At 45.0% G+C, this 27,500-nt stretch overlaps 1 protein-coding gene across 10 annotated transcripts in view; it reads right to left on the minus strand.

Moving 5' to 3' along the window:
• Positions 1–598: 598 nt before the first annotated feature.
• Positions 599–27,500, minus strand: part of atos (atos homolog atossa) — a 147,926-nt gene continuing 121,024 nt past the window's right edge. For 5 of the 10 annotated variants that reach the window (XM_043009985.2, XM_086548769.1, XM_043009982.2 and 2 more), the window contains 9 exons: positions 10,482–10,677; positions 10,095–10,288; positions 8,969–9,194; positions 8,451–8,596; positions 7,135–8,275; positions 5,351–6,927; positions 4,449–4,785; positions 3,920–4,155; positions 599–3,484 (listed from right to left, as the gene is read on the minus strand). In XM_043009985.2, the coding sequence (XP_042865919.2) occupies positions 3,316–3,484; positions 3,920–4,155; positions 4,449–4,785; positions 5,351–6,927; positions 7,135–8,275; positions 8,451–8,596; positions 8,969–9,194; positions 10,095–10,288; positions 10,482–10,673 (4,218 nt within the window). In that variant the 5' untranslated portion in view covers positions 10,674–10,677 and the 3' untranslated portion in view covers positions 599–3,315. Of the gene's footprint in view, positions 3,485–3,919; positions 4,156–4,448; positions 4,786–5,350; positions 6,928–7,134; positions 8,276–8,450; positions 8,597–8,968; positions 9,195–10,094; positions 10,289–10,481; positions 10,678–11,170; positions 11,258–27,500 lie in introns of those variants that run through there. The other 5 variants (XM_086548773.1, XM_086548772.1, XM_086548771.1 and 2 more) reach the window with 2 other exon arrangements.

Genomic DNA, 27,500 nt, shown 5'->3' on the forward strand with positions numbered 1-27,500 from the left:
AAAGAAGTATTTCAATATATAGATATACTATTATTTCCTATGTGATAATTCTTACTTTTAAAAGTTGGCATTATTGTTGGCGATATGTTAATCTTTGCTACATAATCTTATGGAAAGTAAAGAATGTCTTAAGATTTTTTTTTTGTCATATTTTGACAAAGAGAAAAAACACAAACAAAACCCTGGATCACTCTTCAACAAACACAATGAATAAAATAGGGTGATAACAATAATCCTGCATAGTTATCTAATACAAAAGTAAATACTTTGGAAATGCTATCAACCTATTGTACCCATTCATGTATCAACTAATATCTTCATGTATCAGTATATGCAAGTTTAACCATTTCAGTGGCTGTTGACTGAAAAAGGTTTTGTTTCTGAGGAGTTAAACCCCTCCATTCGAAATCAAAGTATAATTCCATTTAAGGTGTTATAATGCATGAGATAAGGACAAAATATAGAATCACATGCACATTCACACTTAGTCTTAATCTTACTCTCACTCTCTGCCAAGAGATTTGAAAGTGATGTTTCACCTCTGTGCCTTGTAAATCTTTGCCAATTACTAAAACCAATGTAAAGAACACAAAACATATGAAAAATCATATCTGAAGTTTAATAACCAAAACAAAAATGAGATACAGCAGCAAAATATTTTCTATATATAATCTTCTAATAAATGGATCTACAATGTCTGAATAGCTTTAAATCAATGCTAAAAAAATACCAATTCTATTAGTCTCTCAATGACTAGCAAAATGTCTCCCAATACCTTTACACTAATATATTTTCCTCCATTAATGTCTTTTTTTCCCTTTAAACACCGATCAATATGACCAATAACATTTCATTCATAATCCTTTCTTGCTCACAAGGTGAGTTTAAATAGTTATAGGTTCAACTAAATTTCACAACAAAATTTGGATAAACAAATCATGAGGCAGTCATTCATTATAACACTAATAAAAGCAATGTCATAAAATATATATTCTTTAAATTTGGAGTGAAAAACAAGGCAACTCAACAACGTACATTACACACCAGCTATGTAATATACACATTAATATGATGCTTAATCTGTGTTTTCAAGGTAAATGGACAGCCATCCTGAGATGAGTTCACTGCCCACTCAGAAGTTGGAGCTCATATTAATATATTTATGACGAGGTCTATAGATTACCTGAAAAGTGTATCATGACAGGGAAGAGCTGGAGAGGGAACGAAGGACTTGGAGCGAGATGAAACTGGATGGAAAATGGGAAAGCAGGAAAATCAATGTCCACTGGTGTGTTCTTGTTTCAGGATGCGCTTTTCCTTCCCTTTACATCCGCACAAATTGTTTCTATTGGCTTTCAAAGAATTGGACACTGTTTGGGTCCATTTTTAATACAAGATCTAAAAGCAGGTCTGAGCTATTTTTTCTGACTATGGGAATTCTCATATTCATAAAATATATTTTTGAAGTCTCAATCAGGAAGAGATTCTCTTCACTACAATAATATAATATGAACAATGTAAAATGAGCATAATTCATTTAGTATTCTTATATAGTCTGAAGACATTCTTATATATTTTGAAGACATTAACATTAAAAATATACAATACAGATACATTTCAGAATACTATCAGTTGTTTTTGTTCATTTCATATAAGCACTCTTACATCAAGCTTCAATATTCTGCAGGTTAATAGTTTGTATATGCCAACTTACAATTGTGAGAATGGATAGATATATATATATATATATTGCATGTCATTCATTCAAAAATCTCTCTTTCACCTCGACTTGCAGTTAGAAAAATCTGTTCATGATGTCATAGATTCGGTCACACTTTTCTTTCATCACAGGCACCTACTTTCACACACTGTCACACACTTCCGTCAAATTTACACAAACAAAGACCCATCTACACAAATGCATAAGTATGATTCAATCTTGTTTTGGCTGGTGAAGTTTAACTGAAGATCCACTCGATCATCCTAGCTATAACACGCCCAAGGGATTATGGGACCATCCTGTCACCGAGCTGTAAAATGCTCTTGCAAGCAGAGCTGCATTATAGTAGGTCTGTCATGAAAACCCTTTCCGATCAAAAACTCCATTATTCCCTCGGAACAACTGACTTGCATCTTCAGTTATGGGTGTTTGTTATAGTTATAATAACTGATGGCTGTACCAGGCTTGCTCTTATCACAGATTACATATGAAGAACCTTTTCCTATGTGAAAACAAGTGATTCTCTCTTGGGAAGTACGGCAATAAATTTTCCATAGCCCGTTTTAATGTAGTATTCCATACATATCTAAATATATGATAGATACTCATGCTATTTACAGGCTGCCAAAATATTTATTTTTTCTTTTCTTTTTTTTTTCCTGCTACTATGAAAATCTTAACTACCTGTATTAATAGTTATTTCCAAATCAGTAAAAAGCACATGATTTGACTAATGATGTTCAATGCCGCAAGCATGTGAACAATAATCCTTTGAACTGTACATAAATATAAATGATACTGAAAATCAAAGAGTACAAACAAACTCGAACATAATCAATACTGCATTACGAGACAGGAAACTTATAGAAAAAACAAATTCTATATAGAATCCCACAGGCAATACTGAGATCAGCATTTGCTTTCAATATAAACATTTATCACAAAAGCAGACAGTAGGGAAGTGTCTGCTGCACCTCTGCTTTTACCACACTTTTAAGTATAATACTAAGACATAAATCACACTGACAACTTCCTTTCCCTTCAATCTTTTTTCCTTTACTTTTTAAAATATTAAGTGATCTGTCTCTTCTGATATGGTTTGAATGGAGATTGCATCTAATGCTGATGGATGGTAAGTGAACAAATTTGCAGGAGTCAAAACTCCACAAGAAATATTGACACAGGGGTGTGGGTGGAATAGGTTCTTAGTTTCAGGCTGGAAGCATTATATATAATGTAAATATTGTTACTTTGGCTGAGCACCAAATCACATGTAAAGTTAGAACTATATCTTATATTAATAGTTCCTCCTTTAGTCCTTAACCTTCCTTCAGAAAAGTTTAAATCCGACATTGGTCTACAAATCACTTTTCCTTCAAGCACAACAATCTTTTAAGTTGCATCTTAGCTTGTTTCGTTTTCCTTTGGACTCCTGGGGTGAAGTCTCCATTACTCTAAAAATCATTTACATGAATATCTTTACCCCTTTTGACATTAAAAAAAAAATCTTTTCTGAATGATGGCAGGATCTCTCAATACTTTAAAGGAGGAGAGGCAGTGCAGTTGCATGATGACACGACAATATTCTTCGAGTGTTACTTTCTGGGTGAGAATTTTGGGTTGGTTGGTCCGTGAGTGAAGGAACGTAACTCGTATGGGACGCTTGTTTTGTGCAGTGTGGCAGCATCGGCATCACTCTTCCGGAAGATTAACATGCGTATATCAGTGTGGAGGTAGATCTTGCCAGACTTGGAACTGACAAACCTGGAAATGAAAAAGCAAGATTACTTACGGAATAAACATATGGCATCAAGGAAGTGTAATAGTAAAAAAATGAAAAAAAGAAGAAAAGACTGGTAGTTAGAAGAGCAATATTTTAAGATATATTATCTAAAACATTTTTCATCAGGTATATTTAGGAGACCATTATACAAAACCAGGCTTCAGTATTATCAATAGCATATTTTTATCAATATAAAATCATATGATGAATGAACAAATCTAAAAATAGTGAAAGGATCAAGTATGATTATAAGAATATGCTGAAATGTAAAATAATCATTTGTCAGATGGATCCCCCTCGCTAGTGAAAGGTAAACAACTGGGATTAATGACGGCAAATCCACAATATACAATTCATATACCAAACCATAACAAGTAGCGAACAGAACCTTCCCCAAAAAAGGCAATGAGCCTCACCTGAGATGAATGAGGTAACGAAGCCACTGATGAGCATTGGGATCGGAATCAGTGGCCCCAACAGGCATGTTGAGGGTGCGCTGACGGACAAACGTGCGAGAGTTGGGCGGCATATCTGACAGGTCGTACATGACCACGAACATCTTCACAACGGTCCCATGGGGGTTGAACAGCGTCACCTGGACTGTTCCTTTGTTTGGCACGTGGTAACCCTTTTTGCCTAGGTTGATGTGACCCTGTAGCAGAGGGATGCAAAGGTTTAGGTATTGCAAACTCTCTAGTAGAGATATTACTGTTTATATGGAGTGCCAAATGAAAGTAAATAAAATACATTTCTGTCATATGTTATGATAACTGCCTTAACACTGAGAAGCAAAGACAAAGCAAAAAAGTGGAAGAAGAAGAAAATGAAGTGGAAGAAGAGGAGGAAGATGATGATGAAGTGGAAGAGCAACAAGATGAAGTGGAAGATGATGATGAAGTAGAAGAAGAAGAAGAAGAGGAAGAAGACAAGGAAGAAGTGACGCACCATATAAGGGGATGAGATCTGGTCATTATCACACAACGTGTAGAAAAAGACTGTGACGGGCTTGGTGGTTCTCTTGGGGCAGAAGGCCCCCGACGCAGCAATCTCTGCCGTGAAGCCCTGCACGGTGGAAACGGGTTCGAGCCGCCCGTTCAGGACACACTCCTCGAAGCTGCCTAGGAGGTTTGAGCATGTGACTGTAGCTGGAGCCGATGTGGAGAGCTGCACAGGCTTGTTCACTGCATTGCCGAGCTTGTCGTTGGCCAGTGTGTCGAGGGAGTAGCCCTCGTCCTCTTCACTATCACAGGTATACAACGCGCTGCAGTGGAACGATGTCGATCTACAATTATTTTTTAAAAGGTCAGTGATGGATGGAAAAAAATCATAGCTTCGACCACTTAGCCTGTGCATGAGGAATTGACACTCAGCAGAGCCAAATAATCATCATAAAATAAAAAATGATAAAAACAAAAACTACCAATTATGTGTAGAAGGGCTTTTTTTTTCTCTGCATAGCATTCACATCTTTCCAAATTCTTTCTGATTTACTTTATTTTTAAATTATGAAATCTCATGAAAATTTTGAAAAATTTTGGTTTTCCTCTCAAGTTTTTTTTTGCTGCCTTTATCTTCTATTTTAAAAAACTAAATGAATATTCCAGTCTGTTATATGTCTGGAAATGAGCAATAATAATATTTTCATTCCAACTAGAGAGGAAACCCAATTTTTTTTTTTTTTTTTTTTTTTTTTGCCAGTAAAATTTAGTTTCTAAAATTTTGCACTGCCAGCATCATTCAGACTTTCCTGGGTACTTACCCTTCTTTCAAACAGCATGACATCAGCCTTCAAAAAAAGGGGAGGAAACTAGTGATATTACTAGAGCAAACTGCATTTGGCATCTCACCTCTTAATGGCCGCAACACTGGTGAGAGATGAGTCGTAGTCGAACCTCTTCCCCTTGCGCAGAGGAGCTGGGGAGGAGGTCAGGGGTAGGCCAGTCTTGCAGTGGAACACCATGTTGGTGGCAGAGTCCAGCGACCGCCGGAACTGGGCCTTCTCACTCGCAGATGGAATGGGAACACCCTTGCCACTGCACAGCTTCTTAACCTCCTCGTCCTCATCCAGACTGTGGTAGCCATTTACCTGGCCATTGGTCTCTGGGGTTTCACTCTTGTCTGCTTCATCCTTCGCCTCCTCCTCCTGCAGGTCTTCCCTCTGCTCCTCTTCATTTGGTTGTTTGTTGTCCTGAGATTTGTCCTGAGGATGTTGGCGACCCTGGGTCATGAGGTGTTTCAGCAAACTCCTACTCTTTGTGAATCCCTCTCTCGTCTCCCGCACGCGTTCCGCCGAGTTCCCATTTTCCTGACTTGGAGTCTGATCTTTAGCCTCTTGCGGGAAAGGCAGACGGTTTCTGTTTAGGATGTTGTCGGCCTTTGTTACTGGAACTGGATCTTCAGTTTCAAGGTTTTCAAAGTCTAATGCCCTTTTCACTTTCTCTTTAACCTCAAAGTCTGAAGTTGGCCTTCCTGTATCCTTATTAGGGACAAGTTCCTCTTCATGGACTTGATTGTACTCTTTTTGGATACTGGATAAAATTGCACTGAAAGGGCTTCTTACCAAAGTCTGGGATGTTTGCCTCTGTGGCTGGCAGTTGATAGCTTTGGTTGGTTCACTATTTACAGTGAAAAAATTTGTCTTCTGGGTGACTTTCTTTGCCTCTATGCACATTGATGGTATTTGTGATGTGTTTTTCCATTCGTTTTCCTTCACTATATCTGCTGACTGAGTAACACTTTCATTGTCGTTATTCTCACCTCTTTTATCACATATATCTTTGCTTTTGTCATTAATAACTCTGGTCCAATAAGGTTCACAACTATCCACTAAATTCTTACAACTAGGAATATCACAATGTTTTTCACCGCTACGAGCTATCGCTTCAAGAAACCGATTCTCAGGACTAGAGGTTAACTTCTGCATGTCTCCTCTTGCCCAGTTTTCCTTATGGCACCTTTCGATGTTGCGTCCGATGCGGTCAAAAGATGACAAGGCATTTGGTCCCTCTTGGCACAATTTCAAGCTCCCCTCATCAGTGCTGCTTCTCTCCAGCTTGTATTCAATCACCTCATCCCTGTCATGCCAGGGAGAAGTATCAAGCCTTCCTTCCTTGTAGTACCTTGTCTTTTTTTCTCCATCCTTTGAGAATTTGCCTGCCATGCTTCTTTCTCCCCAGATATGGTTTTCTGGTTTTCTCTCACCGGGGAACGACTTCAGGCTCTTGGTTTCCATGGAGCTTCTTGAGAAATCAGTCTCTGATGGGTTGCGATGCCGGTCCATGCGTAGTGGTGGTACTGGAGTTGGCTGCCGCAAGACACTAAGGATTTCCATAGTCTCCTTTGGGGTTAGCTCAAAGTTAAACTTGCCTCTTAACAAGTGGCTCGGGCTAACATCTCCTCTGCTCTTCAGATCTTGTTTTAGTTCCTTTGAAAAAGTATAAATAAATAAATAAATAAATAAATAAAGATAAATAAATAAAAACAAATAAAATAATATAAATTCAACAATGATAAACAGATTGCAATTACAAAAAGGCACATTAAAAGTAATAATAAACACACATTCATCAACAAAAAATTCCATATATATATATAACAAATTATCAACTATATACATTACAGAAATACAAACCTTTGAGTGAAACTGCTGCAATTTGAGTTCCTCTTTGTCACAGGCATCTGTTAAATCTTCCAGGCTTGTGCAGAGATGCTTCCCAGTGTGTGAACAGCAAGGCCTAAACTGATCATCAATGACTTTGGAAAGACCATCAATTCCCTTCATCTGCTCATCCAACATAAAATGGCTATGCTTGACACGTGTGCTGCTCCTCGAGCTGTTACCTGAAACATGTTCAAATTCTTTTCTGAAGCCATGCTGATCTTTCTGGAACTCCCACACCTGCCCATAGTCCTCTCCTTGCCTTGACATGGGGTTGTTGCAGTTGTAGGCAGAGGATTTAGAAGGAACTTCGGGGTATTCCCCCCTCATTCTCATCCCCGAGCATGGATCGCTTTCCGGGTACTCCCCGTGCATTCTCTGGTCTTGGTATGCACTGGGGAGCTCCCTCTCTTCCTCAGAAACTCTGTGGTATTCAGAGAAATCTTGCACCTGGTATTCGGGATAATGCTGGTACTTCCCCCCTCGAGGTGACACCCGAGACAGAGGCTTCTGCTGCTGGACATAACTTGGGTTGTGACTTGGCTGTTGCGATGGTTGTGGATTTGGGGGAAGGTGAGGCTTCTGCTGTTGGTGTAGTGGTTGAACCTGTGGCCAGCACATCTGTGGACGATTGTATAAAAGCTGTGGCCTCCTGTATTGCTGGTATGGTCCCGCATAATCCATCCCATAAGGATTCTGTTGCATATGCTGTTGATGTTGCTGCTGTTGTGGTTGTTGGAGGTGCATGACTTCAGGATTGGCTGAGCATACATCAAGGTGAGGTTGATGAATGCCCATGGGTGTCAATGGATATCGGGCTTGTGTCCAGGAAAATGGGTGAGAGGGTAGACTAGGGGCAACCGACATGGCTGGATCTGGAGGCCTTGTATTGAGGGTTGTCGGTGAACGTTGACGGCATATTAGGTGCTCTGGGGTTTCAAGTGATGGTGAACCAGATCGGGAAGGGGACTGGTATCTGCGAGGGAACCTGGTGAGAGAGTTTGGGGGGTCCAGGAGAGATTCGCCAAGTTGGGTGTCTGGGGATTCACTTCTGACCCGGGTGTTTTCAGCAAGTCTGGCCTTCATTACGCTCCGCCTTAAATCTTCCTCACATCTGAAGTGAAAATAAGCCCCCCACCAAAATATAATTAATATTTTGTTCATTTTATGATAAGCAAGTTAGAATATGATGATATGCTTATGCATGGCCACATATTTACTTATTGTGAGGAGCATATATATACACACACACATGAAAGAAAGGTCTACTTAAACCATTAGACACTCACTTTCCATTCTCTGCTTTACTATTTTGTGAGCAATTGGACACACATCCTTCTGTTGACAGTGCATTTGTCTGGTCCTCTTCCTCGTGGTTCTCATGGCAAACCACAATAGGCACCTTCTCACTACGAGGAAGAGATCGCACTGCCACCTATACAGAAAAAAAAGTTACAGGATAAAGGTAAGTTTGGAAATAATTTCAAAGTTACACTCACTAAGAACATACGATGAAATGAATTAGCTATAATGCTAATGGCTATAATGTTCAGCCTCGGCAGAGAATCTTAAGCAATGTGTGTTTTCCCTGACCTTCTAGACATAGAAGACATCATATATCATAGATATATGTGTCTATGTATATGGCAGCAAAGTAATGCTAATTAGCCATTGGTTTAATGGGGCATCATAACTAGAATAATAAATAGCTTGTAATTTCAACAAAGGAAAATGCAGTGCTAGATTGGTCCTACCCCCTGAAATGAACCCACTGCGGAGGGGTTAAAAATACTTCACATCAATTCACCTTGATAGATGTGTTTTGCCCCATGTAAGCCAAAGGGAAAACATGCTCTTCTGCTTCTTCCGTGAATTTGGAACAAAAAACTGGAGATGTAACAGTGAGGCGATATAGGACATTGGGGGGTCTGCGGCCTCTAGAAACACTCAGCCAAGCTGAGAGTTGCGAGAAGTGCAGGAAGGACCGGACGGCAGCCATTAGTGACCAACCAGTTGCTGTTGCCTCTGTAAGCCTGGAAGGAAGGAAAGGTTTGAAAATATCCATGTAAAAAATCAATAGCTACACTTATATACACCATTATGAAATTTCTACATTAAATAAATCAGTTTTCCTATATGAGTCATACTTAATCTCAAATAATCTTATCAACCATGCAATCCCATAATAAAATCTAATAGCATTAACGTCTCTCAAACGGATAAGAGTAAAAATGTGGCAACCTAACTGAGGTTTGCCAACCATATTTATATTTTTAGATTCAGTTCTTCCTTCCTCATAGATAACACTTATGATAAATCAACCCCCCCATATGTCATTAAATGATAAGCCTTTGCCTATGCTGATATATGGGTTAGGTTCACAGAATTTTCAAAGAGACAGGGTCTATGATAGCTTTCTTGCACTTTGCATATTGTAAATATTTCTCTATTTTCACCATTAAATAAAAAGTTAACAATTCATAAATATTGGGTATATGCTCCTTGTATCCCCCAACCAAGCTTTGCCACATGAGTCTGCACAAGATGCTCTCATGATCTGATATCTGTACTGGGTATCTCAGTATCTTTACATTTGCTGAGCACATGTCTGATGACTATCACCATTGTTTAGTACAAAGGTTACTTGTTTCAGATTAGATACTGATAACAAAAGTAAAGTAAATGTTAATACAATGCATCATTAATAACCTCTAAAACCATTGATTAAACCAATCCACAGCCAAACAGACTTCAGACTTTATTGTTGTGGTTGTTGTGGCTGTGGTTGTCTCAAACAATTTTAGTAGAGAAAGACAAAATTATATTTTTGAATTATACTTTCAATCATAATTTTCATATCTTCAGAAAACACCACAAGCTTTTACACTGCACTAGAACTATCCCTAGCAACAGTCCCCAATGTTTTACAATACCTGCGATCATATATGGTGAAGTTCCACTGCTCAATCAGCCGTAGGTTCTGCGAGGGAGCAGTTGTAGTATCCAGAGTGGCGGCAAGAGCTGCTCCATGCTGGCACTCCGGGGCAACCAGCACCTCTAGACTCACACCCACGCCCACGCCCCACATCACCCGCAGCTGCCGCACCAATGCATCGGCTTGCATGCACTGTAGGTATAGGTGTAATTAGAGTGTGCCATAATACTCACTTCTTGGGCGGACTTTGCCCTATATTATTTATCGTTATTGGATACAGAATGCACTAAAAATACATAGGTATTACAGGAAATCAAACAGTAACACATTTACCAGATAAAAATACATATCCCAGCACCTCTCAAAATGAAGAAGAGACACTTACAAGACGGTCATTTAGGTCACATGAGTGCTTGTGCTGCAACTGGTGTGGCAGAGGGCAGTGTGGTCCAGCGTGGTACCCTCGCTCTCCGCCTGCTGTCCTGCCCTCGACCACCAAAATGGCCAGGGCCGTGAACACCTCCCAGGGGTCGCCCGGCCCATGGCCCCCGACCTCCTCAACGCTGCTCGACCTCATCACCCTGAGGATTGAAACAATTCGTTAATTTGATAATATTTATATAATATAAATAACATGAACTGAATCCCTCTTTCAGATATACTTAATACCTAATAGTCATGGTCAATTCAGAATTCATCCAAAATCCCAATCCGAACATGTTATTTTGCTAAAAATAGATGAAAAATACAATCCACTATAAAAAGAAAGAAAGAAAGAAAAAAAAAAAAGGTACCTCTTCACCCCCACCTTTCCTTGTGAGACAACAGACATTAACAATAATTCAATTCAAAGTAGTTCCAGAATGCATCTGCCCATCTCCAGCCACATTGCCTCTCCTGCAGGATGTGAATTAAGCATGTGTGCATGTATGTGCGCATGAATTTTGCCTGACTGTTTATTTGACTCAACTATTCCTTAGCCAGCTGATATCATGTTTTGTATCCTTCTAATATTTTTTTCTAATTTCTCCTATAGTCCCAAGTTATTTATATCTTCAAGTAATTTCAACTTACTTTTCATTCACTGCACTCTTATATTATTTTCTCCTTTCCTCCAATCCCCCTTTTTTTTTCATTTCGATTCTTCTTCTACGTCTTCTCTCCCTTCACCCCCCACCCCCACTCCCTCCTACCTCTTCCTCCTCCCATCCTTCCATCCTGCCCCCCCCCCCCCCCCGTCTCTCCATCCTAAGAGATCGGTCGGTTGTACTTCGTTACATTCGTTACGGCTTTAGGACGCGTGGGACGGGGGACCCGAGCCATAAATGGGGGATAATTTATTCTTACGGATTTTCTTTCTTTTAACCTCCTTGTCAGTTGGTGATAATTTTCTGAATGATGCAATGCGATCACAAGGAGAACGACATGGAGTGTTGTGTGTTTGTTTGTTTGTGTATATTTATATGTGTATGTGTGTATATGTGTGTGTATGTGTGTATATGTGTGTGTGTTTGTGTGTGTGTGTGTGTGTGTGTGTGTGTGTGTGTGTGTGTGTGTGTGTGTGTGTGTGTGTGTGTGTGTGTGTGTGTGTGTGTGTGTGTGCTAAGTAAACAAAGCTACATGCTACAGCGACGATCCAATCGCTCTGTGACGGGAACATCACCAATCTGACATAATGTACTTTCACATCTTTGGAGCGGCGGCCGGGGACCTGTGTATGGCAACACTTTTGGCGAATAATAGCCGGATAGGAGGAGTATTGCCATCATCACAGGGAAGGTAGGGGGGCGGGGAGAGAAAAGGAAACAGAAAGAATGGAAGAGAGAGAAAGAGTTGTGCGGTATATATATATATATATATATATATATATATATATATATATATATATATATATATATATATATATATATACAGATAGATAGATAGATAGATAGATAGATAGATAGACACACATACACATACACACACGCACACACACACAAACACAAAGAGAGAGAGAGAGAGAGAGAGAGAGAGAGAGAGAGAGAGAGAGAGAGAGAGAGAGAGAGAGAGAGAGAGAGAGAGAGAGAGAGAGAGAGAGAGAGAGAGAGGGGAGATAAAAAGTGAGATAGAGAGAGAGAGGGAGGGAGAAAAGGAGAGGAAGAGAGAAACTCAAGCAGAAATGTAGCCATGATGACAGCAAGGGCCAACTCAGCTTAACGGCCAAGCCGAGAGGCTGTGCAGCTGGCAACAACGCCAGAACGACCAGTAAGTATTCACACCCAAAACATGCTTTATAAGGCACCAACCGCATCAGCTTAATCGCTTAGGAGTGCTGTTAAAACACGGTAATTTCTCGACCGTTTCAGAAGAACCCACCTCTTAAAAAACTGCAGTTCACACTTTCCCAGAGTTATCTAGCCCATTCTAGTTGTTATCCAGCACTTGAGCCTCTTGGACAACATCTCCCGTGTTGCCTTTTTTCTCCCAGGTTGAGGTCAATAATACATGACTAAACGGGGTTTTGGCCGCTTCATGCCTGCAACATTAGCCAGACCCGCAAACCGATTGCACTGTGCATCGCCCAGTCTCATTTTCCTCCGCTTCGTCATCTCCGCTACAGCACAAACACCAAGCTATTTTTAATACGCCATTGCCCTAACGTTAGCACGAAACGAGAGGGCCTTCCCAGCTGATCGCACATGCTGACAATCGCAACAGAGGGAAAAGAGGATTCCGAAGCGAGTGGCTCCGAAAATCGTCTATGCAATAATACATCGCAGGTCAACCGCCCATCATGACGCATCACATACGTGCTGCCGGGGAGGGATCCAGCTTCTCATTTTACAAAACCCGAGAACCCCTGACGCACCTCTTCCAAAATAGCGAAAAGAGACAAAGAGAGAGAGAGAGAAAAGGAGACAAAAGGGGGCGAGGAGAGTCGGCCCATCCGAGAAAATCCGAGGGACGAGAGCATAATATACGGGCATGAATTTTTCGTCGCCCCCTCGTCTCAAAAAACGAATAATTTCTGAAGTGTTTTAGTGTATCAAGTTGGTGAAGGCCAGCGAGTAAATATAGCCCGGCAACCCACTCAGCTAGGTGAGGGGACGGCCATGAACTTGCTGGGGGGAGAGGGGAGAGGAGCAGGGGGGAGGGAGGGGAGGCGGGGGAGAGACGAGAGGGGAGAGGGGCTGAATTGAGCGGGCAAATGCATTGTGTCCTTCTACTGCCTTGTTCCCAGGAGGAAGAGCTAGAGAAGGCAGAATAGGAGGAGCTGGAGGAAAAGGAGGAGGAAAGGGAAAGGGAAGAAGAGGAGGAAGGGGGGTGGGGACACGAGGAAGGAAGAGGAAGGAAAAAGAAGATGGACGGGATGCACATCACAGCCAAACCTAATAGCCGCTGTATCGCTTACACAAGACACGACTGCTGTACAAATTACCAACCTCTTTCCCACATCCTTCCCATTATTGTCATCACTATAAGTCACAATAGCATCACCATCACTTCTGTGGGACATGATTCCTATTGCATATGCATATTTCCCCCCTCCCCCCTTCTCCTCCCATCTCCCACTCCCTCTCCCTCCCTCCCCCCTACTCTCTCTCTCTCTCTCTCTCTCTCTCTCTCTCTCTCTCTCTCTCTCTCTCTCTCTCTCTCTCTCTCTCTCTCTCTCTCTCTCTCTCTCTCTCTCTCTCTCTCCTAGTTTCATATATGAGTGTAGAAGGGGACCACTCAGCTGTGTGGACAAAGGAGCAAGACATGTACTCCTCAAAGACACGAGTAAGCCAACAGGAACATCCGTACGTTAACTAGTGTGAGTGAGTATATGTGTGTGTGTGTGTGTGTGTGTGTGTGTGTGTGTGTGTGTGTGTGTGTGTGTGTGTGTGTGTGTGTGTGGGTGTGTGTGTGTGTGCGTGTGTGTGCGGGGAGGGAGAGGGCGCCGTTCACCCTCACAGAGAGCGAAACCGGTGACTGTCAGTGTCACCTTTCAAGGAGGAGATAAGTACATATGGTTTGTTACTCGCCCTTTATTGCACGGGGGAGAGGCATGGCGATAACAACCTCCCTCCTCGTCCCCCCCACCCACCGCTCCTCCTTTCTCTCCCGACCCTCTCCTCACCTTCTTCTCTCTCCTTCCCTCCTCCTCTCTCTCTCCTCTCTCCTTCTCTTCCTCTCCTCTCCTTCCCCCTACCCTCCCAACCTCTTCCCACATCCTTCCCATTATTGTCATCACTCTAAGTCACAATAACATCACCATCACTTCTGGGACATGATTCCTATTGCATATGCATATTCCCCCTTCTCCTCCCATCTCCCTCTCCCTCCCTCCCCCCTCTCTCTCTCTCTCTCTCTCTCTCTCTCTCTCTCTCTCTCTCTCTCTCTCTCTCTCTCTCTCTCTCTCTCTCTCTCTCTCTCTCTCTCTCCTAGTTTCATATATGAGTGTAGAAGGGGACCACTCAGCTGTGTGGACAAAGGAGCGAGACATGTACTCCTCAAAGACACGAGTAATCCAACAGGAACATCCGTACGTTAACTAGTGTGAGTGAGTATATGTGTGTGTGTGTGTGTGTGTGTGTGTGTGTGTGTGTGTGTGTGTGTGTGTGTGTGTGTGTGTGTGTGTGTGTGTGTGTGTGTGTGTGTGTGTGTGTGCGTGTGTGTTCAGGAAGGGATAGGGCGCCGTTCACCTTCACAGAGTGCCAAACCGGTGACTTTCAGTGTCACCTTTCAAGGAGGAGATAAGACGACATATGGTTTGTTAACTCGCCCTTTATTGCACGGGGGGAGAGGCATGGCGATAACAATTAAGAAGGCGAGTTGATTGAGCGAATGAGTGAGAGACAGAGAAATAGGGGAGAGAGAGGAGAGAGGAGAGGAGGGGTAGAGAGAGACGGAAAGAGAGAAAGAGAGAGAGAGAGAGAGAGAGAGAGAGAGAGAGAGAGAGAGAGAGAGAGAGAGAGAGAGAGAGAGAGAGAAGAGAGAGAAGAGAGAGAGAGAGAGAGAGAGAGAGAGAGAGAGAGAGAGAGAGAGAGAGAGAGAGAGAAGAGAGAGAGAGAGAGAGAGAGAGAGAGAGAGAGAGAGAGAGAGAGAAGAGAGAGAGAGAGAGAGAGAGAGAGAGAGAGAGAGAGAGAGAGAGAGAGAAGAGAGAGAAGAGAGAGAAGAGAGAGAAGAGAGAGAAGAGAGAGAGAGAAAGAAAGAGAGAAAGAGAGAGAGAGAAAGAGAGAGATGAAAAAAAGCAAAATCTCTACTATCATGAATAATTAGGCCTCACACACGTGCGTCCCCCGAGACCCAACCTTGCTCCTCCTTTTCCTCACTCACTGACAGACAGACAGACAGACAAAGCTCCGGGGCCGACTGACTGATGGATAAATGCCCTCTTCTGCGATCGGTTCGCCGTGTGGGCCCGCTGGTTGGATGCCTGCCAACCTGCCGACCGTGAAATATAACATGCAAATCACTTGAAATCCCTTTTTGAAAAACGGGAAAGGATGGGAGGATGGGTGGATGGGTGGATAGAAGGATGGGTGGGAAGGAGGGAGGGCAGCTACCTAATGCTGTATTCTTTCTTTCTTTCTTTCTCTCTCTCTCTCTCTCTCTCTCTCTCTCTCTCTCTCTCTCTCTCTCTCTCTCTCTCTCTCTCTCTCTCTCTCTCTCTCTCTCTCACTTCTTCCTTTCTACCCTCACCCCACACCCCCTCTCTGGCTGTTTTTTTTTGTCTGTGTCTCTGCATCCATTTACCAATCTATCTATCTACCCATCTATCTGACTATTTATCCCTCACCTGTCTCTCTCCCCTTCTCCCTCTTCCTTATTCCAAACAGTTACGGGCGGCGTCCCCCCCGCCCTCCGCCGCCGCCGCCCACGCGAGCCCTGCGATAACCGTAACGTGGACGCCTGTGAGTCATGGGCTGGGGCGAGAACTGGTCAACCCACACTTACTCAACTGATTCGAGGAGGTGACTCACTATCAGGCAGAAGTTATCGTCGCTCACTCGCTGCTAACTGCTCGTGAGTCAATTTCCTCGCAGACACAAGCAGGGAGACAGGCATGGCCAGACACCCCCCTCCCTCCCTCCCACCCACCCCCCAGACACATACACACACACACACACACACACACACACACACACACACACACACCAATAACAAGGTGAAACCGAATGGAACTCATCTTCAATAAACAATATTTCTGCCAATAAAAGATAATGATCCATAATCACCCATTATTAAATCATCACCCGAGAAAACAACAGAGTGAATAAACACGAACATGCAAAGACGAAACCGGTTCAAAACAGCGTCCGATTGTCTAAAAATAGGTCCAAATCTTAATTCATCTGTCTCAAAATCTAATTCACATATCCATAAAAAATCATATATCTATATTCACTCATATATATATTTATGTATATAAATATATATTCACACACACACACACACGTTACATATATATATTTTTTTTAATCTATCTATCTATATAAAGGTTTCCTACGCTACACCCGTTATGTCGATTCATAAAACAGTTGACAATCACATTAATATAATTCTCTTGACAGTTTTTTTTCTCATAACACACAATCAAATCTTTTACCGGTGTGTGTGTGTGTGTGTGTGTGTGTGTGTGTGTGTGTGTGTGTGTGTGTGTGTGTGTGTGTGTGTGTGTGTGTGTGTGTGTGTGAGTGTGTGTGTGTGTGTGTGTGTGTGTGTGTGTGTGTGTGTGTGTGTGTGTGTGTGTGTGTGTGTGTGTGTGTGTGTGTGTGTGTGTGTGTGTGTGTGTGTGTGTGTGTGTGTGTGTGTGTGTGTGTGTGAGTGTGTGTGTGTGTGTGCATGTGTGTGTGCGTGTGCGTGTGTGCGTGTGCGTGTGCGTGTGCGTGTGCGTGTGTGTGTGTGTGCGTGTGTATGTGCGTGTGTTTGCGTGTGTATGTGTGTGTGTGTGTGTGTGTGTGTGTGTGTGTGTGTGTGTGTGTGTGTGTGTGTGTGTGTGTGTGTGTGTGTGTGCGCGCGCACGGTGAATGATTAAGAGGTGAATGATTAAGTGAGTTAATGAGTTGGCAAGTGAATGTGAGAACAAGTGAGTGTATGTCCTTAGACTGCGTGCGTCTACCCGCGATAGGGCAATACATGCAAATTCGTGCGTGAACAAGAAGAGCGAATGTGCGTGCGGCGTCTGTTCATGTGCTTCTGCAGGCACAGATACACATACACACACACACACTCACACACGCATATCCCGACACGAAATAAACCTCCGCCAGCGCCGCTACCCCTGGCCTTTCACTTCGTCAGGATCAATATGGCGTCGACGACCATCTGGGAAGTTAACCTTTGTCACGACTTAACGAGCAGCCAAATCGGACCCCGTTCCCTAATCGCCGAGCAGATCGCGTCTCGGCACTCGCGGGAAAAGTAAACAAACACACACACACACACACACACACAGTGGCGATTCCAATAAGACGGAAGAATTAAAAAAGGGAGCGGGAAGGAAAATGGAAAATGAAAGCGAGATAACGCACTTGGTCCCCGCTTCGGCCTACGTCTTCCATCAAATCAATAAATGAGGCGAATTAATGTTGCAATCACAATCTTTCACTATAAAAAAACGGGGATATTTCTAAACGACTGAAACACTACGCAAAATGAATGGAGTGGAGTGGAGTGGAGTGGAGTGGAGTGGAATAGAGTGGAGTAGGGTGGGTTAGGGTTGGGGGAGATAGGATGCTTTGAAAAGGTAGATGGGAATGAGGAATGGGGAATGAGCAAAGGAAGAAGGCTTGGAGAGGGGAAGAAAGGTGAGGAAAGGGAAGGGGAAGGGGAAGGGGACGGGGGAAAAAAGAGTAGGAGAGAGGAATGAAGGTTAAGATAGGTGAGGGGAGGGATAGGGAGGGAAAAGGAAAGATGGAAAGGAAAGTGAGGGTAGGGGAGGGAAAGTGAGGGGGAAAGAGGAGAGGAAAGGGAAGGAAGCGAAGGATGAGTAAGGGGGGGGGGTAAAAGGAAGGAAAGAATAGAGGGGAGGAGAGGGGAGGGGAAGAGAAGGGGGGAGTAGGGTGCTAGTTCCACTGACACCCTAACATGGATTTGTCCAAGGCTGCTGGCCAGTGTCAGGGTCGATCACTACATTGTACACACACTTTATCAGAGTGAGTGAGTGAGTGAGTGAATGAGTGTGAGAATGTGAAAGAAAGACATAGGGGACGCATATAGGGTGCGTACACTGAAAGACAGAGACAGCCCTTTAATTATACTAGGAACCGTAATGCATAAATCAACACAGTTACTGATATAAAATTCCGAGATACAGACCTGCAGGCAAAGCGATAAGCACACGTACGATATATATCAACTGGCAAATAAAGACACAAACACAAAAATAAACAGACAAATAAACCGAGACCGGAGAGTGAAAGCAACAACAACAAAAAAGGTACAGAAAGAGTTCCGAACGTAAAGAGGAAGAAGGAACAGGAAGAGAAGAGGTCAGAACGGAAGAACAACAAGGAAGGGAGGGGGGAGGGGAGGGCAGGGGAGCGGAGGGGAAGGTGGGCAGGCAGAGCAATGGGCACGGTCACTGGGGAGGGGGAGGGGGAGGAGGAGGGGGAGGGTAAGAATAGTGTGGGTAAGGAGGTACGGGGAGGGGCAGGAGGGAGGGCAGGGTACGTATCACTGGTAGGACAGGAAGAGTGAGTGAGGTGGCTCTGTGTCGTAATATCACTGGCCTAGGCGTTGTGAGGGGGGAGGGGGAAGGGGGAAGGGGGAGGGAGGAGGAGAACGGAGGGTATAGAGGGGAGGGCAGAAGGAGAAGGAGGAGGTGGAGGAGAGGAGGGAAGAAGGCGAGGTGGAAAATAGAGGGGAGAAAAGGAGAGCGAGTGAGGGCGTAAGGGCCAGAAGAGAACAGTAAGGGAGAGGAAGAAGTGGGTACGGAGTGAGGGAGGACAGAAGGGGAGGGTGGGAAGGGGAGGGCCATACTCCCTGTGATGTTGCGGTGAGGGCGGCTGTGGTGGACGCACATAAATCTCTAGAAAAAAAATCTCCACTAATATGGAAATACAACTTATAAAACCATAATCTGATAAAACGACACACACGCACAATGTTTGCGTGCCTTCATGATGTCTAAAAACGACAATTCGCTTATATTTATATCCTCCGTGTATACAAACATATACGTGTGTATATTCGTATATATACTTTATCTTAAGAAAAACGGATCGCAGCAACTTTAGCCCAAATGCTCAGAACGAGTAAACTTGACACTTTGAGACTCCGCGCGGCAAGTCTCTGGTCGAAATCAATCTTCGTCACATTGTGTGGGAGTTTTCTCCAGCTGCTCGCACCACCTTTGCGGTTGGGCGGCAAAGGTCCTGACGAACAGGACGGCGAACAGAGGGAGCGGAGGAGAGGACGGAATTCCAATCTTTCCCTCCTTCAGATGAACAACGTGTAGGAGAAAAAAAAAACACTGGAGAATGACAAATAAATAAACAAATAAAGAATAACTGTATCACTGAATAAATGAAACAAGAGAGCCAACCCTTAAAAAAACAGTTTCCTTCGTAGACGCCCTTTAACAAAAGTAGCCAGTTCGCCACGCCGCGCCGTCTCTCAAAGTGCACGGGAAAGTAAGGAGAAATACATCGATACTTTCTCCGCTTCCTCCTACCGGGCAAGTTTTTTTGCTCCTCCCGCGTCGAGTTTCACATTGAGCTCACAATGTCATGGCCGTGTTTCATTTCACTATCTGCCCTCCTCTTCCCCCCCCCCCCTCGCCCCCCTCCCTTCCATACCGATTAGGGCTGAGGTCATGAAATCCTAATTAACACATCACAGCATAAATGTTACTAGGGAATAAACTGTGGAAGTAAACCATCTAACACGCAGGTACTACAAACACATTTCTATCCATTATACATGAACATATGCAAATGCACGTGAGTATTCAACCGTTTCACCACATGCTGCACTGGGGAGGAGAGGCGAAGATGGTGAGGATAAAGTACACAATACATACAACAGACACATCCACAGGCCATTTCCCTTCCCTCTCTCCTTCATTTACTCCTTCTCTGTCTCTATTCCTCCCTCCCTATCGACCTCCCCCGTCTCCCTCTCTCTACCTTTCCCTCTCCCTCCCTTTCCCCTTTTCTCTCCCTCCCTTCCCCTTTTCTCTCCCTCCCTTCCCCTTTTCTCTCCCTCCCTTCCCCTTTTCTCTCCCTCATTTTCCTCTTTTCTCTCCCTCCCTTCCACTGTCCTCCCTCTCCCTTCCTCCCTCCCTCCCTATCTCTCTACCTCTCTCTCTCCCTCCCTCTCCCATTAAGAAGGGCTTATATGTTATATAAAAGAGTTTGTTCACATGTCTGGCTGAGCCCTGCCGTGCGTGCTATGCGAGCGAGCGCGAGATACTCCCGGACGTGACTCGCGCAAAGGTACTGTGGCATTGAGACCAGGTCACGTGTCTCGCAGACAAACCAAAGAAGACTGGCGTGGACAGTAGTGTTGGCAATTGTACAATAGCAAGAAAACTACATAACTACTACTACTACTACTAATAATAATAACTGCAAAACAATAATAATATCAACAATAACAAGAACGATGATGATCATAATTATAACATATGATAATAATAATAGTGGAAAAAATAGGTATGCTCTTAATGAATAACTATTTTGACACCGATCGGTTACACTTCCAATACCGCCAGACCTCAAATAGCGCTTCTCGTAGACGGGAAGAAAACTACCACAGAGAGAGAGAAAGAAAAAAAAAAGAACAGCTAAAAACGTGAGAGATATTTTACTTGGTCCAAGGCCAGATCCCGTAACTATAAGGCCACTTGGAAGTAGGAGTGGCGGAGGATTTGAATTTAAAATAGAATCTGAATCTGAACAGCTCCCTTTTTTTCTGCGTGGGGGTAGGGCTGGAAGGAGGAAAGCAAACGGGTCAGGTCGATTTTATCTTGTGGGAGATTAACGATTGCACTTCAACCATCCTGCAAAAGCGCCAAGGGAAAAGGAATAGCGTGCGGCGGGGCGGCAACATAAAACAGAATTGCTGACATTGCAAGTATCGTGCTGGTATTCCTGCATCATGCACACGCATTATTCGGCCAGTTTCCCCCTTTACCCACCACGGCTGCAATATTGCTAAACCTTTGCCGCGCCATTCGCCCTCCGCGCATGCAATATCTCTCTACTGGATACTCAACTCCACGCTCAATCTCCACTACGCGACCCGGAATTACAACCCGTCCCCCGGTTTTTAAAACTCAAACCCCACTATGCGACCCGGAATTACTTCCACCTTCTGTCTCCTTGTGAGCTTTAGGTGAACACACAACAAAGGCCCTTGAACAGAAGCTTAGTAACTTAGAATATTTGTTTTTACTCTTTTTTCTTGATTGCTATGACATTCTCGAAGCTTCGGTCTGACGTCATCGCTCAAGGCTTTGTATAAGGAAGACCACAGGTCACGTGACAGTCAGAGGAACTAGTGCCACAGAGATTCCTCTTCTGAGGAGCGGGAGAAGAGGAGTGAGCAGACGAAGAGGAAGGAGGTAGCGGAGGTACGGAAGGAAGAGGAGGTGGAGGTGAAAGAGGGAGGTGTGAAAGAGGGAGGTACGGAAGGAGGAGGAGGTGGAGGTGGGAGAGGGATGAGGGAAGGAGGGTGGGGGAAGAGGAGGAGAATAAGAAAAATAGCGTTCAGAAAAAAAAAGAAAAAAGAGGGGTGGAGGTATAGGCGGAGGAAACGAAGGAGGGAGAATGGCAGAAAGTAAGTAGAAGAAAAGAAGGAAGAAGAAGAGAAAGAGGAAGAAGAGGGGGAGGCGATGCAGATGGAACTGAAGGAGGAAGAGGAAGAGGAGGAGGCGGCGTCCACCATCGGAAAAGGATGGAGGAGGCGTTCCCACAAGAGCCCGAGTCCTCTGAAGGCGTTCGGGCCACTGCCTCCCCCTCTGCGCATGCTACTGGAAGGATGGTCGGCAACGCATTGATCTTTAAGACATGTCCCGATGCCTTTTGCATTGCCACCCATCCTCGCGGAAGCTCGCCAATCCCTTAGGCCCTGCGAGAGCGAGGCCATTTTCCGGATTTTCACGTCATCCCCGCCATTCGTGGAGTTCAACGGTACCCACGTCTTTCTATGGCCCTTTGCACGCCTGTTGTGTTTCCTCCCTGACGGATACCTCAGAAGAACTGCAATTGCAAAACAAAAAGAAAAGAAAGGGGAGGGGAGGGGGGCACCGTTCAACACAAGTTCTATCGCATCATCTCTCCCGTGCTGGTGGGTTGCGAAGGTCAAAGAGATTTATAAATACGCCATAACAACCACACCAACGACTTTACCTCCTCCGCTCTCGCCCGCTGCTCCACAAGGCCGCAATCACGAAGGCCTTCATCTTAGCACCTCCCCTTTCCCTTCCCTTCCCCCGCCCCCTTCCCTTTCCCCCCTCCAACTCTCCCCCTCCTCTACTCCTCCCCTATCCCCTTCCCCCCTCCACCTCTCCCCCTCCCCCTTCCCTTTCCCAATCTCCAGCCCCCAATCCACTCTCTGCTTCCATCTTTCTCTCTCTGTGTTGCCTTGTGGCAAACTGAGCCCCTCTCCGCGTAAGCAATCATGGCACAACCTCAGCGTCATCATCATTTGCACCGCGACGATTCTGTGCAGTGGCCGTAAATCATAAATGCTTGCGTAACATCCGTACCAAGCACGACTAAACCTTCGATGCAACCTTGGCCCTGTGGCGACCCCATGACTTGGCGACCTATTATGCCACCGAGTCGCTGATTGCAAACTTGCTCAAACGTTACATACGTACATGTTTTTCTACCCCTCCCCCCCCTCACCTTAGTGAAGTGACCAATGTAAGTAAGCAAACCCTTGCACAACGAAACCCAGGTACCCACCATAGAGCTTTACTTCTTCTGAAACAGTGCCACGTCATTTACCCTATCAAACAGGGTGCCAAAACCACACCCAAAACCGGGAATAAACAACCACCTCACCCCCCCACCCACAGGCCCTTTTTGGAACTGGTGCCTCGATACATTCTACCGCTCTACCAACTGTTAAAGGAGCTTGACACCCGTATAACTCTTCTTGGTAATCCATTTCACTTCTAGCTGAGGGTGAGGGAGGGAGGGAGGGAGGGACGGAAGGGGTGAAGGAGGAAGGGAGGAGGGGAGGAGGAGGGGGGGGAGGGAGGGAGGGAAGGGGTGAAGGAGGGAATGGGTGAAGGAGGAAGGGAGGGAGGGAGAGAAGGAGGGAAGGAGGGAGAGAGAGAGAGAGGGAAGGAGAGAGGTAGAGGGAGAGGCAGAGAGAGGGAGGGAGGGAGGGAGGGAGAGATAGAGATAAGACGGACCCAAAGCTTCCCAAACACTTCACTGAGACATACATACATCATATACACCCAGCCAATTATAACTAGCACCCCTCCCCTCACCTCCATCCCCTTGTCAAAAATATGTCACACAACAATCTGGTGAAATAGACGCAGAACGAGAGAGTGCCACGTCCTTCGGTGCTCGTGGCATCTCATAAACATACACAACATAGATGGTAGGCCTATGCTAAACTGACAGCTGGCAAGAGAGACCGCTCACGTAAGCACGGTATGTCTGTCACTTTATTACTGCCAAACCCTCCACACATTCCGTTACCGAAACGCTTTTTCAGAACGAACGGAGAAGGGGAGCCAGTGCGCGCTCATACCAAGGCACAGAAGCAAAGAGTGTCTTTAACTCGCCACTGTAACAAATGGGGAATTCTGTTTCCGCCATTTCGATCGAGAGCTTCGTGCCAAAAGGTTGAAATCAAGTGAGGAAGCAATGATAGAAACGTATATATTTAACCTTAAGAACGATTGGCCAATGTGAAACTGTTCAAGAATGGCTTATGGACTGAAATAACAAAGAAAAATAAACAATGAAGCAAGAGAAAAGGAATAAATGCACGCTGGCAACTCGACAGGCCTAAGGACCCCCACTACCTCTCGCTGACGCAATAGCTATAGACCTCACCCCTCCTTGCCCCTCCACCTGGTCCTCTCACCCTCTCCTCTCCTCTCCTACTTCTTCCTCGCCCTCTCGAGACAGCAATCAATATCCAAGCGATAGACACACTCTGTCGTGGACTATGGTGGCGTGTCTGCAAAGCCTCATTCGCAATCACGGACTCTCACTTTCGGCTGCGTAAACACGGAGGCGCGCATCTGGCAACACGCGGCGCGCAGGGAGTAGCATCGAACCAAGTTATTTAGTTATAAGGCTCATTTGCGCATTCATTCAATAAAGGCGAAACTGGGTAGAGTCGTACAATAACTCCACGTGAAAAACAAGCACCGTTAAAACCTGAGACATAAATTTTAAAAAAATGTGAAAGTGCCACACACACGAATGAATGTTAAAACTCAACAAGATTGGAAAAAAAAACCACTCTACATGGGTCCATTTGACAGCGAGAGGGAGGAGGGAGGAGGAGGAAGAAGAGAATGAGCTCGGAAAGGGATCAGGAAGAGGAAAAAACAGAACAAGAAGCAAGGAGGTTGATGAGAGGAGGAGAGAAAAACAGGAGGAGGCATAGAAAGAGGGGGAAGAGAGGGGAATGGAAGGTAGGAAGGTTGGGATGGAGAGTGGGTGGGAGGGGGGAGGGGGGTGACTCAGGCCTTGGCGTGACACGGCTGACCCACATTCCTGCTACGGCGCGTACACCAGCGTGTGCACTCCCCCTCCCCTCCACCCCCATTCCATCAATGTGCGTACTGCCATTACTATCCCCGTTTCTCATCAATTCTGCTCAAGTGCATTAGGCCCTACACATATCTCTTCCCTTGGTTAGGATTCTCTTCGAGTTTTATCACCGCCGTAAGTTTCCTTCTAAAGAAGTAATATGTAAGTATCTATAAACATTTTCCTCTCTGCTTCTCCCGACCCTTCCCTTCCTTCATCTCTCCCTTTCCCTTTCACTTGCTGTTTCTCGTTTTTTCGTAATTTCCTCTCCTCTTCGTTTCTTTCATCTTTTATCTTTCATCTCTCTCTCTCTCTCTCTCTCTCTCTCTCTCTCTCTCTCTCTCTCTCTCTCTCTCTCTCTCTCTCTCGACCACTCTTTCCTCATGTGCCCATTTTTCCTCATTATCGACAACCACCACAACCGCAGTCATCATAGTCGTCATCATTATTATCGGCGTCCTTTCCATACACATATACGGAGTTCGTTCTTCGCAGCCTAATTGACGTAATTTCCAGATAACAATGACCCTCCCCCCACACGAGAGAGACAGAGAGAGAGAGAGAGAGAGAGAGAGAGAGAGAGAGAGAGAGAGAGAGAGAGAGAGAGAGAGAGAGAGAGAGAGAGGGAGGGAGGGAGGGAGGGAGGGAGGGAGGGAGGGAGAGAGAGAGAGAAAGAGAGAGAGAGAGAAAGAGAGAGAGAGAGAGAGAGAGAGAGAGAGAGAGAGAGAGAGAGAGAGAGAGAGAGAGAGAGAGAGAGAGAGAGAGAGAGAGAGAGAGAGAAATACCGATAGAAAAAAAAAACACCTACAATATTAGCCGACTAGAAACAGAGACAGGTTAAAAGTCCGTGTCGTGACAGACATAGACAGACACAGACACTCACTCACTCTGACAAATACATACAAAAAGAAACGACCTTGCTGTCATGATAGCGCGTAATCAGGCATAACCACACCACGGGCCCTTTATGTGTATACATGTTTTTGTTTTGTTAATGTGCCATATCTAGACAAGTCCGCAACTTTCCCAATATTTGTTATCGGAAATTAACCACATCCGGCAGCGCTGGTCATTGTTCCTAGTAACCATAAAATAAAATTGCTCACTGTTAAAATGCCCGTAATCATATTACACGCGACTCCAGTCCCTTGCTAATAACAAAACTAAAGCACTAACCTTTATTCTCTTGCTGTTCTTAATCAACCGATTTATCCATGTCCGAATTAATTTTATATCCGTTTCTGTTCACCTTTTTGTACTTGTCAGCTATCGGGACATATGACATTCACTATTCGCATAATTTCTGTTGTTTCTTGCGTCCTTATCATCACTTTACCGTTTTATATATTTCTATTAATCAGCTGACTTGATTTATGATGATCCTTGAGCAGTAATGATTACTCGTGAACTTTTTATCCACTTTCCGTTATCAGTTTAACTAAAATCATTTTAGTTCAAGGACCGATCGCCAGCCCTTTAGTCGGGTCGGAAATGCTTGAAATACCAACCTCAACATCCCTAACTATTCTTTTACTTGCCCCAAAGAAACATCGGATAGTACATTTACGTGGCGAAAGAGGAACCAAAACAAGCAACGGTACTAGTAATGTAACGATGAGTCATTTCGGGGCAGTCGGGTTGTTTACGATGCCGTCGCTGTTTCAAACTCATCATCATCATCATCATCATCATCATCATCACCAACAACCACCATAAAGAGGTGGTGGTAGGGGGGGGGGCAGCGAGGTCAAAACCGCAGACGATGACCACCGATATTTCGATATTCTCCCCTCCCCCCTCCCGTTCTCTACGCTTTCCCCTTTCCCTTCCCTTTTTCCCTTGACCGGATGATGACCACTGATAACCCCCCCCCCTACTTCCCCATCCTCTCCCACACCCCCCCCTCCCATTTCCCTCTCCGCGAAGACCACGGATGTTACACACCCCTTTCCCTCCTCCCCTCCCCTCTTCCCTCTCTCTTTCCCTCCTGAAGCGGGACCTCGAATCCATGCGAGTGTGTGAGTGTGTGGAAATTTCCATGCCAGTCCCTCCTTTTCCCTCCCTCCCTCCCTCCCTCCCTCGGCCACCCCCACCCCCACCCCTCCTCCACCCCTACCGAGTGTGTCCGGGACTGGACTAGTTCGTTTCCCTTTGTGAAACAGGCCTCCTGGTTTTAGGTTTTAAGGCTCGGAGTCTCGGGTGTCGGCGTTTAGCTTAAACTATTCTTCTTCTTGGGAATGGGAGGAGGAGGAGGAGGAGAGGGTTCTGGGTGTCGGCGAGGCTTAAAGGATTCTTCTTCTGGGAGAGGAGGAGGGAGGAAGGATGAGGAGGAGAGGAGGAGGAGGAGGAGGAGGAGGAGGAGGAGGAGGGAGGAAGGGATGACGGAGGGGGAAGGGAGAGGGGTGAGGGAGGGGGGAAGGGATGACGGAGGGGGAAGGGAGAGGGGTGAGGGAGAGGGGTGAGGGAGGGGGGATGGGAGAGGGGTGAGGGAGGGGGGATGGGAGAGGGGTGAGGGAGGGGGAAGGGAGAGGGATGAGGGAGGGGAGGAGAAGAGGGAGGAGGAGGAGTAGAGGAGGGAGGAGGAGAAGTAGAGGGAGGAGGAGGAGAAGTAGAGGGAGGAGGAGGAGGAAGGGGTAGGGGGTAGGGAGCTCTTATTTGTGGTCTTAGTGAACGAGGTAAGGAGGTGTTATAAGGGAAAG

This window comes from Penaeus japonicus, unplaced genomic scaffold, assembly GCF_977035675.1.
Source record: "Penaeus japonicus unplaced genomic scaffold, GWHDUDI00000001_assembly GWHDUDI00000021, whole genome shotgun sequence".
Taxonomy (NCBI): Eukaryota; Metazoa; Arthropoda; class Malacostraca; order Decapoda; family Penaeidae; genus Penaeus; species Penaeus japonicus.